This window comes from Microcaecilia unicolor, chromosome 1 (assembly GCF_901765095.1).
Source record: "Microcaecilia unicolor chromosome 1, aMicUni1.1, whole genome shotgun sequence".
Classification (NCBI taxonomy): Eukaryota; Metazoa; Chordata; class Amphibia; order Gymnophiona; family Siphonopidae; genus Microcaecilia; species Microcaecilia unicolor.
The window spans coordinates 495,154,851-495,169,722 of record NC_044031.1 but is presented as its reverse complement, the minus strand read 5'-3'; the positions used below and the strand labels follow the sequence as shown (position 1 = coordinate 495,169,722).

Below are 14,872 nucleotides of genomic sequence, written 5' to 3'. Positions count from 1 at the left end.
TTGTTTTTATTCATTTTTATTCACTTTACAATAAAGAACTTGTTTAAGAAGACACCATCTGAGAGGTTTTTTTGGATCCACTGTTGTTTTTGCTTCATTGCTCTGCTGTGGAGAAAACACCTTCTGTGCGGGTTGGGTTAAGTGACTTGCCCAGAGTCACAAGGAGCTGTGCCTGAAGTGGGAATCGAATTCAGTTCCCCAGGACCAGAGTCCACCACCTTAACCACTAGGCCACTCCTCCACTCCTTCTGTCTTTCTATATAGAAATTTTCAACCATCAGCACTTTGCAGCCAGCTAAGAGATGAATAACCATGTCGGACAGACGAGAGAGGGTGGTGGTAAATGGAACCTGCTCGGAGGAAAGGAAGGTGAGTAGTGGTGTGCCTCAAGGATTGGTGCTGGGGCCAATTCTATTTAATATATTTATGAGTAACATTGCTGAAGAATTAGGAGGAAAATTTTGCCTTTTTGCAGGTGATATGAAGATTACAATAAGAGTGGATACCCCAGAAGAAGTAGAAAACATGAGATGACAACAAAAATTAGAATGGAATAGAGACTGGCAGATGAAATTTAAAGCAAAGAACTGTAAAGTGCTGCAGAAATCCAAAAGGAGATATACCGGATTTGAGGTGAGAGGGACCTTGGGGTGATCATGTCTGAGGATCTCAAGGCAGCGAAACAATGTGACAAAGTGGTGGCTATAACCAGAAGGTTGCTTGGCAGCATTGAAAGAGGTATAACCAGCAGAAGAAACGAGGTGCTGATGCCACTGTACAAGTCATTGGTGAGGCCCCACTTGGAGTACTGTGTTCAGTTTTGGAGGCCATATCTCACTAAGGGCTCCTTTTGCAAAGCTGCGCTGCCGATTAGGGCATGCCAAACATGACGTAGCCCATGGGAATAGAATGAGCTTCTTTGTATTCAGCGCTCCGCTGATCGTTGGTGCAGCTTTGCAAAAGGAGCCTAAGGATGTAAAAAGACTTGAAGCAGATAAAAGAAAAGCAACAATAATGATAAGGGGTTTGGACCAAAAGACTATGAGAAAAGACTTGAGGAAATGAATATGTATACCCTAGAGGAAAGGGACAGAAGTGAAATGATACAGATGTTTAAATATTTGAAAGGTATTAATATGCAAACAAATCTTTTCTAGAGAAGGGGATGCAGTAGAATTAGAGGACATGAACTGAGGTTGCGGGGGGGTGGGGGGTGGGGAGGGGTCAACTTAGGAGTAATGTCAGGAAGTAATTTATCATGGAAAAGGTGGTGAATGCTTGGAATGTCTTCTCGTGGGAGGTGGTGGAGATGAAAACGGTAGAAAAATTTAAAAATTTGTGGGATAAACACACGATTCCTATATGGAAAGAAAATGAAAGCAAAATAAAACTTAGTGGGGCTTAAGACAGCAACTCCAGTAACAGGAAAATAAGGCCAGTGTGGAGTAGACTACTATGGTCTGTGCCTCATTTTTGGCTAGACACATCTGGATACACTGGAGTGGGCTTAAATGGCAACTCCAGTAGTTGGGGTGTATTATTCAGTTCTGGACAGACTTCTATGGTCTGTGCCTGAAAATGGCAATCAAGATAAAGAATATGTATGTTATATTGCATCATATGCTATGAATTTGTCTTACTGGGCAGGCTGGATGGACTGTGCATGTCTATCTGCCATCATCTACTATGTTATGTTACAAATATGTCTGTTGTACTAATTGTTTTTTTTCTGTGCTTGCTGGGAACCATCTTATTCGCAATCTGGGCTGCAACTATCAATTCCTCATCCTTAGGTTTTCCATTCCTTTTTTCTTAACCATTCATGTGTCATGTTGTCATAATAAATGCCTCTTGGAGAAATACTTCCCCACTGTATTTGTGCTTTTGGTACTTGTTTCTCCACATTTGCTGATCCAATTCTTTGAAGGTGTTTTTCCTCTTTTTTTTTTTTCTTTTAATTCTGTTGCTTCCTTCCACTGATGATTCTCATTTATTCCTTCTACTCATCAGAACACTTGTCCACATTTAATGACAGAGATCGTTTCCGGATGTTTACTTTCATATTTCAACATTTTTAGTTTATTTGGATCAGAGGATTATGTTAAGCAATCCTGGAGGATTATGATGGTAGCTACTACTACTTAACATTTTTAAAGCGCTACTAGGGTTACGCAGCGCTGTACAGTTTAACATAGGACGGTCCCTGCTCAAAGGAGCTTACAATCTAAAGGACAAATGTACAGTCAGTCAAATAGGGGCACTCTAGATTTCCTGAAAGGTATAAAGGTTAGGTGCCGAAAGCAACATTGAAGAGGTGGGCTTTGAGCAAGGATTTGAAGATGGGTAGGGAGGGGGCTCGGCGTATGGGCTCAGGAAGTTTATTCCAAGCATAGGGTGAGGCGAGGCAGAAAGGGCGGAGCCTGGAGTTGGCGGTGGTGGAGAAGGGTACTGAGAGGAGGGATTTGTCCTGTGAGCGGAGGTTTCGGGTGGGAGCGTAAGGGGAGATGAGGGTAGAGAGGTAATGAGGGGCTGCAGACTGAGTGCATTTGTATGTAAGAAGGAGAAGCTTGAACTGAATGCGGTATCTGATTGGGAGCTCTATATGTATAATATGTATAAAAACTTTCATTCCTCTGGTTTGTGAACTACACCAGTTCTTATAAATATCCTTGTGGGCATGGAGTTTTCTTGTTCATGCATTCTTTTTTTTTTACTATTTTTTATTTGCATTTCAAATACTTCAAGACAATATCTTGATAAGACATTCAGAACAATTCATAACAATACTACTTGTTTATATATTCAGTGGAGCAAGGCCAGTCTACAATTCCAAAACTGTATGAATGTGAAAATTGCTAACCGATTAACGGCTTGTAGCTTATTTTGTGATCTTAGGTACTCTTCAATATCAATTTTAGTCTCCTGTAATACCTACTGATCTTTTCTCTAAGCTATTTATGTTTGTCGCTTCTTCCCCTGTTCCTACATATTTATATACACCTTCCTGTTCAAGTTCTTTTACCTTACAATCAAGCCGAGGGATGCTTTTACTTTTGCTTAATGTTCCCTTAAGGAAGTTTGCCTTACCCCATTTGTCCAGACCAAAAGTCATCTTAATATCTGAGAAGCTTTTTACTACACAAAGTTGTTTCTCTAATTGTTCATCACTGGAACTGTACAGCTTTAAGTCATCTACAAATATTACGTGTGAAGTCATCTCTGATCATTACCATCTTTAGGATTAAGGCTAAATCCATAGCAAAATGTTTGAGTTTTTAAACTCATCAAATCAGACATACTAAGGAACACAATAAGACTTTATTAATTCAAACTGTTTTTAGTATCAGCAGCCTGAATACACATCCTACTAAAGTACTACAATTCAACCATTTTTTCCTGAACCTTGAGGGCTGATTTTACAGTGCCAGCCAACAGACTAACAAAGTAGTCTTCACAAGGACAGTGAAAGTACAGGTCTATTTGTGAAAGCGGAGCTTTAACTGTTGTCTGCAGCAGCTGGCTATTCGCAAAGGCCCCAGCCACTTCATAATAAAGCTAAGTGTGCTGATAATGACATGATATAAACCTTGCAAATGTTTTATGTTGGTTTTTCTAATTTCATAAAGGGATTTTCATTTTTGGTGCATATTCTTTGGAGTGGAGCTTTTCTGACTAGGTTTTCCCCATTATTTATTTTTTTAATTGGTAGGGGTTTTCTCTTGGCCTTTTTTTTCTCCACTCATAAAAGATTATTTTGAAAACCTTTTACAAATATTTTTGAAAGCAATGTTAAAAGAAGTAAGGTCAAGCCAGTAATAAGAATGGAGATCCTTGATAAACATGTATTTAAAGAGCAAGGTTTTGTGGGCGAGGCTTTCTGTGGTCCTTGGGAGTAATTTTTGCTTGCAGCAGATATGCGCTAGAAGGAATAACCCTTCAAGCAAACGATTAGTTTTGGATGGTGGATCTCTAGATTGTTTGCTTTCTCTTATACAAAGGTCACGAAGAGTGCCAGTACTAAGTGGGAAATGAATGCTGGCTTCCCTTGCTCTCAGCCCACTGCTTGGCTGGCCATCTTCTCTCCAGAGTAGGTGAGTACATAAAAAACATAAGAGTAGTCAAACTGGGTCAGACCAATGGTCCATCTAGCCCAGTATCTTGTTTTCCAAATAAATACCTGGCAGAAACTCATATCGTGGCAACACTCCATACTATAAATCCCAGGGAAAGCAGTTGCTTCCCATGTCTGTCTCAATAGTAGACTATGGCCTTTTCCTCCAGGAATTTGTCCAAACCTTTTTTAAACCTAGATACACTAACCGCTGTTACCACATCCAGCAAAGAGTTCCAGAGCTTAACTATTCATCGAGTGAAAAAATATTTCCTCCTATTTGTTTTAAAAGCATTTCCAGGTAACTTCCTCGAGTGTCCACAAACCACCCTGGCACTAACCAGGCAGTGTAGTTACAGTTGGAGACAATATTCATCAGCACTGCATGATTAAGTGCCACTGAATAATTGGTGGCTGATATGCTGAATGCAATTAAATTGAGCTGGAACTTTGAATATTGGGATCTAAAGTTGCTTATTGATCTCTTTGCATTATGACCTCTGAGTAAAATGGTATTTATTTATTTATTGGGATTTATTAACTGCCTTTATAAAAGACATTCACCCATAGTGGTGTACAGCAGGTACAGTTTAACACAGTGGTTCCCAAACCTGGTCCTGGAGGCACCCCAGCCAGTCAGATTTTCAGGATACCCACAATGAATATCCATGAGAGAGATTTGCATGTTGTGAAGTCAGTGTATGCTGATCTCCAATACAATGTCAGCATAATACTAATGAAATATCTAATTAGCACACAATGAGAACATTCAAATAACGTTGCTGTGATACTAATGCTTTTCTACAATACAGCTTACTATATAGCTGAGGGCCCAAGTATAGATATATAGATGGGGACAAGATGGTCAGTTGGGATAAATAGATGGGTGGCTAAACTAAAGGCAAGTTCTTTGTACAGTTAAACAAGATATAAGGAACTGATTAAGTTACAGTGTGTTTGAGGGAAAGTTTTCAGACTATTTTATTATTGAAGAATTTATTCCCCTCCAAATCACCTAGATTTATGGCAGGTTACAATCAAACATCCATAAGCAAGATAAAAATACATAACACAAGAAGGTATGTCTTGTTTCTGTGTTTGCTGCAAAATCAAAATCATTTGAGCACAGATCATGTAGTACAAGAGCCACTCCTGTCCCAAGCCCAGTTTTTGTATCGTATGTAATTCACAATTGACATTACATGGAAAATTATATAAAAAGATTCTTACCTTCTTTTTCAACCTGCAAGTAGTCTGGGATATCTAAGGCCACCAGCTCTCTTGAAGAAGAGACTTCAGTCCGCCCCAAATTGTCAATAGCTGTAACACCAGTGTCATCCTGCACATCTGAAGCTCTGTTCACTCTGGGCACGCATAAGACAGAATCTGAGTGTATCTCCTCACAGCTTGCTTGTCCTCCATTTGGACTCTGTGGCATGGTGGGACACTCCCTCTCAGTGGAGCTCCCCGGTTCAGATTCACTGTCCGTAGAAGAGCCTGATGCTTTTTCTGGAAAGAGGCAGTCGTCCACATTATTCTCCACAGGACCACTAATCTGTTTTAAGAAGTTCTGAACCTGGAAACAGCCAAAGAATATAAATTAAGAACAGAAAAAAAAACAAAAAAAATCAAAATGGTAACTTTTTGGTGATGGTTACATTTGTGCCATCACACTAACTGCAAGGAACAAACATTCAACATTAAAGACTTCTATTCCAGTTTATCATTATATATTTTTGATATCTAATATAATAAAACGCACCGTGAACGTTCTAATGAGGACAACGTTCTGAAGTCACTAAAAAACACTCCCTGAAGGGTTCGTGGGGTTCGTGGAGTTCGTGGTGTGAAGCCACCCAGCCATCTCTGCCCCGCCCTCGCGTCAAACGTCATGACGTCGAGGGCGGGGAAAACACACGGATCGCGAGGGCAGAAAAAAAAACAAACGGATCGCACCCACGCACGGTGCGTTTTACTATATTGCATTTACCTCTGTGGTGGCGGTTCCGGCAGCGCAGCGTCAGGGAAGGAGGCGGCGCTCCCGACGTCTAGCCTTCCCTTCGCTGTGTTCCGCCTTCTTCTGACGTCAAACGTCAGAAGAAGGCGGAACACAGCGAAGGGAAGGCTAGACGTCGGGAGCGCCGCCTCCTTCCCTGACGCTGCGCTGCCGGAACCGCCACCACGGAGGTAAATTAAAAAAAAAAAGAAAAGGGATGTGGGTGGGCAGCAAAGTTGAACACTGGGAGCAGGAGGGCAGGGGAAAAACGACAGCATGGATGCGAAGAGGAGGGGGGGGGGGAAGAAGAGGGCGGGCCAGGCTGGGACATGGGACAGAGAGGAGCATGGATGCGAGGAGGGGTCATGGAAGGAAGAGAGGGGAATTACATGAAAAGGAAGAATGGAGGGGGCAGGGGACAGAGGAGCATGGATGGGCATAGATTGGGAGGGCAGAGCTCAGGGAGAGAGGGAAATTGCTGGAAAGGGAAAAATGGAGGGGCCAGGTGACAGAGGAGCATGGATGGACATGGATTGGAAGGGCAGGACTCAGGGAGAGGGGAATTGCTGGATAGGGATGAATGGAGGGGACAGATGGGCATGGATGGATATGGATTGCAGGACAGGCCTCAGGCAGAGAGGGGAAATGCTGGATAGGGAAAAATGGAGGGGACAGATGGGCATGGATGGATATGGATTGCAGGACAGGCCTCAGGCAGAGAGGGGAAATGCTGGATAGGGATGAATGGAGGGGACAGATGGGCATGGATGGATATGGATTGGGAGGGCAGGCCTCAGGGAGAGAGGGCAATTGCTGGATAGGGAAAATGGAGGAGCCAGGTGACAGATGAGCATGGATGGGCATGGATTGGAAGGGCAGGACTCAGGGAGAGGGGAATTGCTGGATAGGGATGAATGGAGGGGACAGATGGGCATGGATGGATATGGATTGCAGGGCAGGCCTCAGGCAGAGAGGGGAAATGCTGGATAGGGATGAATGGAGGGGGCAGGTGACAGAGAAACATGGATGGCCATGGATTGGGAGGGCAGGGCTCAGGGAGATAGGGGAATTGCTGGAAAAGGATGAATGGAGGGGGCAGGGGCCAGATGGCCATGGATTGGGAGGGCACGGCTCACACTCTCTCTCTCATATACAATGTCTTTCTGACTCTCCCTCTCACACACTCTGTCTCACACTGTATCACATTCACTCTCTATGTGCCACACAGTCACTCACACACTCGCTTGGTCTCATACACTCACTCTCACAGAGAATCTGTGTCTCACACACACTCTCTCTCTCGCCCACACACACACACACTCTCTCTCACACTGTGTCTCACATACACACTTGCACACACTCTCATTCTCACACACACACTCTCTCACAAACACACTCACACCCAGACTCACTCTCTCTCTCACACACTCACACTTTCACTCTAACTCTCAAACAGTCACTCTCACATACACTCTCCCAAACATACACACTCCAAGGAAAACCTTGCTAGCGCCCGTTTCATTTGTGTCAGAAACGGGCCTTTTTTACTAGTTTTATATATTTTCAAAAGTGACTTTCTTAAAAAAAAAATCATTACTACTCAGGTATCTGAAGGATAATGAAAAAGACATGGATGCGAGTACAAGGCAGAATCCTTGACACATTCAACCTATCTAGTCTGTGCCTGTAAAAAATCAATCTGACCTGTTTTCACAGTTCAGTAACAAAGACAGCAAACTTGCAAATGATTAGCAATTCCTTCCTAAACTCAGAAAACATCAACAATAATCTCAGGTGTATTCATAGTCATTCAGCACACATGTTACTCTCACTCATTTTTGGGTTCAGAAATTCCTGCTTTCTTGTGCAGTAATCTGCAGAATCAACTTTCCAGTCAGTGCCTACCCGGTGATTGTCAAGTTGACATTTAAAAAACATATTGTATCTCTCTTCTGCCCCCCCCCCCCAAAAAAAAAAATGTTACAAACAAGGCCTGATGATTTTGTGGACCCCAGCCCACCTCCTGACCACCCCATGTTTAAAAAAAAAAAAAAAAAAAAAGAATAAAGCCTAGTGGTCTAGGGGATCCCGGCCCCTCCAAAACTCCATGGTGGTCTAGTGGGACCCCAAACCAAGGGCCCTCATACCTGAAAGGAGGCAGGAGTGATGCCCACTTGCTCCTGCCTCTGAGCGCCGTCATCTTCAAAATGCATTGGGATGCACTGGGTGGGGCCTATTCACCACCTAAGAGAGTGTCTCCCTTATATGGTAGATAGGATGCACTGGGGCGGAGCAGGGTGGACATCACTCCTGCCTTCTTCCAGGCATGGAAGCTGGCCTTCAGTTGGGCTGGGGTCCTGAAAGACCACTGGGGAGGTTTTTGGGGAGTCTTGGGGGGGGGGGGGGGGGGGAGTCACATCAGGAGGTGAAGGGCTGGATTTTGGGTGGTCGAGTTGGAGGGTGAGAAGGGGTGCCGCTAGACACCTCTCCTCTCAGACAACCTTTCTATGCTACCCTGGAGAAAAGTTTCCAGCGCTAAATGCACAAGGGAAACTATTTTTTTTTCCTTTAGAACATATCTGTAGGGTTAATGACCACATATAAATGTGGTCTGCGCTGAAACCATTTGTGCATGCCACCCAATCCAATCTGCGTGCAGACCTGGCATTAACAGCCTGTTAACACCGGCAGTACTTTTCAGCATTGGCTCACTGAGATTTTACAGTATTATTGCTATGCAAGAGAGCCATCGATTGAGTCCTGGCTCCTGCATATGGATGCACTGAGCTAAGGTCAAATTGATAAGTACCTTATGCAGTGTTTTATTCTTCTTCAGTGGTGCCTCCTCAAACTCCTCTGGGAAAAAAATGTGCTTGTTTTTGGATCCTATTGGCCTGTGCATGTCTAGAAACTTGGACTTAAGTTTCACATCCTTCTCCAGGTATTGCACCTTCCGGCAACTGAGCTGTGAAATTCCACCATACCTACCAACACACAAATCAAGTCAGTTAGGCCAACAATAAATGCAGTCAAATGACCTCCAAGGTCCCACATATACAAGCAAACTGCCATCTACTGAGCAAATATTTAAATAAGGTGACACCACCACTCCATAAATCCATGGAAAACCTCACATGTACTGCAAAGGCTCAAATTTGATATACTGCTTATAACGTATCTATGTGGTTTAGAAAAAAACAACAACATTAATAGGGGAAAAAGTAAAAACACAACAATACATTGATAAAAATAAAATTATTATTAAATCTAGTAGTTACCTAGACATCTATATATATAAAACTCACCCTCAACGTTCTATTGGCTGCTGACGTCACTGAAGCCAAGGTTCGTATGTTCGAAGCTCTGAAGCCTTGAAAATCACAGCCTCTGGGCCCCGCCCTCGCGTCAAACGTTATGACGTTGAGGGCGGAGACGGAGCAATTCACCGCCCTCGTGTCAATCGTTATGACGTTGAGGGCGGAGCTGGAGCAATTCACCCACATCGACGACAGGTGGGGAGGGGGCCACAGGAAAGCCTTGCTAGCGCCCATTTCATTGGCTCCAGAAACGGGCCTTTTTTTTACTAGTAAATACATAAGTGTCATCATACTGGGATGGACCGCAAGTCCATCAAGTCCAGCATCCTGTTTCCAACAGTGGCCAATCCAGGTCACAAATATGTGGCAAGATCCCAAAAAAGTAAAACAGATTTTATGCTGCTTATCCTAGGAATAAGCAGTGGATTTTTTTTAAATGAAAATTTTTTTTTTATTGAAATACATTATATAGGTATATAAATGCACAAGACAACAACAACAACAACAACAAAACAAGCCATAGCGATACCCGAGTCACACCCTCTCTCGCTCCTCCCGCCCGCCACCTTGACCCGAAAGTGAAAACAATCCCAAGGGCACACCGCTGTTAAACAGTGGATTTGTTTTTCTTTTAGAAGTTGTCCAAACCTTTTAAAAACACTGTTAAGCTAACTGCTTTTACCATATTTTCTGGCCAACAAATTCCAGACTTAACTACACGTTGTGTGAGAAAATTGTTTTTCCATTTGTTTTAAACTTGCTACTTAGTAGCTTCATTGTGTTCCCCCTAACCATTGTATTTTTGGAAAAAGGTAAATGATTCATGTCTACCTGTTCCACTCCGCTCAGTATTTTATAGACCTTTATCATCTCCCTTCAGCCGTATCTTCTTCCAGCTGAGGCGTCCTAGCCCCTTTAGCCTGTCTTCATATGGAAGTTGTGCCATCCCCTTTATCATTTTGGCCACCCTTCTCCGTACCTTTTCTAATTCCACTATATCTTTTTAGGGATGCAATAACCAAAATTGCACACAATATTTGAGGTGCGGTTGCTTGGAACTCTCATCAGTTCACGAGATTTAATATTTTGTAAGCAACTTAAAAAAAAATGTCTAAAAAATACATGGGCTAATTTTATCAAAGTGGATGTGTTGTTTTTTAATATTGTAATTGCCAGATGTAGTGTTCTGGTTTTTGTTATTGTAATCCACATGGAACAGAGTAGGCTTTTGTGGAATATAAATTTTAAGTGTAGTGTAACGTAATCATTGAGTGATACAAAGGCATAATAATATTCTCAGTTTTGCTCTCTATTCCTTTCCTAATCATTCCTAACATTACATTTGCTTTATTAGCCGCTGCTGCAACTGAGCAGAAGGTTTCAACGTATTAATCATGACAACTCTTAATGTGGAACCTTGCATCATGTAGCTATAGTTTGGGTTCTTCTTCCCTACATGCATCAATTTGGACTTGAACACATTTAACCCTGCATTTTATATATGGCGCTCAGATTAGTGCAACAAAGATGTGCGTGCAAATCAACTGAGTAACAATTGGCACTCAATAAAATTTACACACACATCTGGTTGTGCTAACCTATATAATAAAACGCCCCTCCAACGTTCTGAAGCTGACTGCGTGGACATAAGCCTTGAGGCATTCGTGCTTCTGTATCCATCTCCTGAAATGATGACGTCTCCCACTTCCGGGTTCGTCAGCAAAGACAGTGCCCAATCACAACATAGCAGCGTGAGCCAACTCCGTCGCGTACCTGTGCTGACGGGGGGACCCCAACCCCTGACATCCGAAGTCCTCTTCTCGGCTGCCGCGGCGTTGCTTGCTGAATGATCTGATCAAGTTTCTGTGCGCGCGTCTGACAAACAAAATCCAACTTCTCCCCCCTCCCCCATTCCACATAATTATAAGGCAGAAGTTCAGAAGTCCCAGGCACCTAGAAAACATTTTCATCTGGACACCTTAAAGTTTAGATGTCTCAGAAGTGGGTGTGGCTGAGTAAGGAGTACGAAGTATAGCCACCAAACTCCCTCCTGTCCACCCAACATACAATAAAATTGTACAAGGAGGATGTCTCAATCACCTCTGCATGAAAATCCTGTCACCCTAGTTAGATAACAGAATCTAATGGTCCTTCAAGCTTAGTGTTTACCATTCCTCTTTCAGCAGCACTATTAGCATTACTGTCACTGCAACAGTAAAAGCTAAGGCTGGAGGACCATAATATGATGTCCTCCCAGCTTAGCTAGGGAATTTTGAAGTAGCAGGTTTTTGGGGCTGGGAACAAACTCGCTATGCTTACATACAGTAAATGTTTAGGCAGGTGGTGGTTTTGTGGAGCTGCTAAACCCACAATTACGTATTGTTTGGGAGGAAACAACTAGTGCTGATTTTCAATACCAGGTAGCAAAACTGAGACACCTCACATTAAAAAATTTAGGCTCCCATACACAGTCCAATTTTTAAGATCCTTAAAAAAAAAAAAACACAAAACAAAAAAAAAAAAAACCCCAACCTGAATATAGGAGACTATAGGGTGCTTAAATATACACCAGGCTGTGCGACTTGTATAACTACACTGTCAAAACTCACATTTCTGGGGACTTACTTTTGCCCTTTGCCATATTTGTATCCCAACACAGAGCAGGTTTCTTCTAGGAGTGTAGTAGGATTCTCCTCCGCATCCAGCTCATGGCTATAAGAGAAACAAGACAACAATGTCACATCTAGGACACTGCTGTGCCATGAGAATCATTAAGAAAACAGCCACTAAAGTCCCTATCAATTAAAGCTTCATGGCGCCAATTATTAGTATCACCATCAGGAAAAATTAATTGGCGCTCCTTAAGTCCCAACTAGAAGATTTTTTTTTTTAAAACACTGGGTTGTTCCAAGACAGGAACTGTTAGTGAGAATATCTAACAGCAAATAAAAATCTTTTATAAAAGGGAACAGTGCACACATGAAGGAGAAATTAGACCTTACCTGACGATTTTCTTTCCTCGAGTCCCTCCAGACAGGGCCGCCGAGAGACTGGGCCAGGCCCGGGATAAGGCGGTCCCCGGACCCCCCACCCGAGGTCACTGGGCCCCCCCCTCCACCGGGCCCTCTGCACTGACCTTAAGCGCCTCACCTTCGAACGCCTTCTGTGTCCCGTCCTTGTGGCAGTTACGTCAGGCGAGGGCGGGACACGGAAGGAAGGAGTGGTCTGCTGCTGCGCTTTCGAAGGTGAGGCGCTTAAATTCAATGCCAGGGAGCAACGGAGGGCGGGCGGGCCAGACTGCGGTGGCAGCGCGGCCCCCCCCCAGAGGCCCGGGTCTGAGGAATTTTGTCCCCCCTGTCCCCCCCCCCCCCCTGCCTCCAGATGAGTGGGCTTATGTTTTCCTTCCAGCAGATGATGTCTGAGAACTAGCGGTTTGATAACATAACCCTACAAGTGCTTTGTGCAGGCCACAGCCAGTCAGTATTTTTGTAACAAAATAACAAAGAGATAACTCCCTTTAACTATCACTTAGAGCAGCGTTTCCCAACTGGTACTCCCTAAAGTTGAACAAATATCAACCAAGCACCCTCGAGCTCTGATCAGCAGAGATTTTACTACTGGACATTTGATTATTAAATAATTAACTAACTTAGCAACATACATAACAAATACAGATCAGATCATTGCAACTGGCATAAGAAGACACAGTTGGTATGATCGGTTATATTTCACTCCCATATAAGCTGTCTGGCCCCTTGATAGTTAATGTGGTGCTCCTACTGAGTAAAAATTAGGATTGCTTTTCTGAAGTAGGCTGTGAAAACTGTAGGCTGTTTATAGCTATTCTATATGCAGTTTTAGATTCTTTAATTTGTAATTTTTCAATTTGTATTTCTTATCTTTTCATTACCTTTTATTCTTTAAATTTTTTAGGGCTGCATTTTGTTTAAAATTTGTAATTGCAATTACAAGTTTAGGACTTCTTTTACGAAGCAGTGCTACTGATTAGCACGTGCTGAATGTGAAGAAGCCCGAGGGAACTGAATGGGCTTCTCTGCCTTCAGCGCACAGTAAATCTGTAGCTTTGCTTTTTAAAAGTAGCCCTTAACTGAAATGAACAATGAGATTTACAGACAGGGCTTATTAATAAAAACCAGAGAAAACAAAGTTATTACCCATTCTTCACAAAAGTGGAGTGCTTGCTCATAATGACCAGATTTCTTGTTTCATTTTCCCAGAGAATAAAAGATGAAACTCGACTGGAGAAGTTGTCCATAGTTATTAATTTTGCGAAGAACTTTTTTTTTTTAATTTAATAAATAGGCTCCAATAAACTAACAAGCTCATTTTCAAAGCACTTAGCCTCCCAAAGTTCCATAGAAACCTATGGAACTTAGCCTCCCAAAGTGCTTTGAAAATATGCTTGCTCGTCACCCTTCTATGCACACAGAAAATTAATAGCACTTTTAGTAATGACTAAGAAGTAGAAACGGTCTTCAGAACACTTAAAAGTGTGGACTGTTAACTCTTTTAGCATTCTGTGCTCAGAAAATCTGGAAATTATCTCAGTTGGCACGATCTACATATTTCACTTTCATATAGACTGTCTGGCCTCCTCCTGTACTGTGTTAAATATAAAGAGAGGGTCCCAAGCCTGCCTGGTATCACCAACAGCTGCAGTGTTTACCACAGGCTGCCTCAGGCCACTGTGGGCCATTCCCTTTGCTGGGTCCCATTGGAGCAGAGTCCAGAAGTGGAATCAGAGGGGGCAGGATGCCACAGAGGGAGGGTCCCAGAATATCCAGAGGCAGCCTGTAATGATCACTGCTGCTGCCAGTGGTATATCAAGAAATTAAGTCTTACCTGATAATTTTCTTTCCTTTAGTGCAGATGAATCCAGAGACTAGTGGGTTGTGACCATCTACCAGCAGGTGGAGATAGAGAGCAGCAAATTGAAGTGCCTTATAGGACAGATTGCTCCTTGGCCATTCAGTATTTCTCATATGAAGAAGGAAACGGAAGCATAACATTTCTCCTCCCCCCACATAAAAATTGAAATGTCCACACTGGAAACCCAAACCTGAATGAAACACTGCATCCAAACAAAACATGCAACAATAAGTTCCAACAGGGAGAACTAACTGAAAGGTTGTACAGCAAAGGGTTTTTTTTTTTTTGGGGGGGGGGGGGGGGGGGGGAGGGGGCCCTCTGGATTCATCTGCTGCACTAAAGGGAAGAAAATGATCAGGTAAGACATAATTTCCTCAACTTCACCCACTCAATAGCCAGGCCGTAAGACCAAAGTGGGATGGATTCTCCAATTGAATCGGCCCCTGCACCAGAAGGTCGGGACTGAGGGGCTCTTGAAATGGCTTGTCCACCTGAAGCTGGATCAGATCTGCCTACCACGGCTGACATGGCCAATCCAGAGCGACTAGAATTACCAGA

At 43.1% G+C, this 14,872-nt stretch overlaps 1 protein-coding gene across 1 annotated transcript in view; it reads right to left on the bottom strand.

Annotated features, from left to right (window-relative positions):
• The window catches only part of TGS1 (trimethylguanosine synthase 1), a 126,566-nt gene that overhangs the window by 74,233 nt on the left and 37,461 nt on the right, over positions 1-14,872 (bottom strand). The window contains exons 6-8 of the mRNA XM_030214529.1: positions 12,050-12,136; positions 8,917-9,091; positions 5,342-5,687 (exon numbers count right to left, since the gene is read on the bottom strand). Of these exons, the coding sequence (XP_030070389.1) occupies positions 5,342-5,687; positions 8,917-9,091; positions 12,050-12,136 (608 nt within the window). The remainder of the gene's footprint in view (positions 1-5,341; positions 5,688-8,916; positions 9,092-12,049; positions 12,137-14,872) is intronic.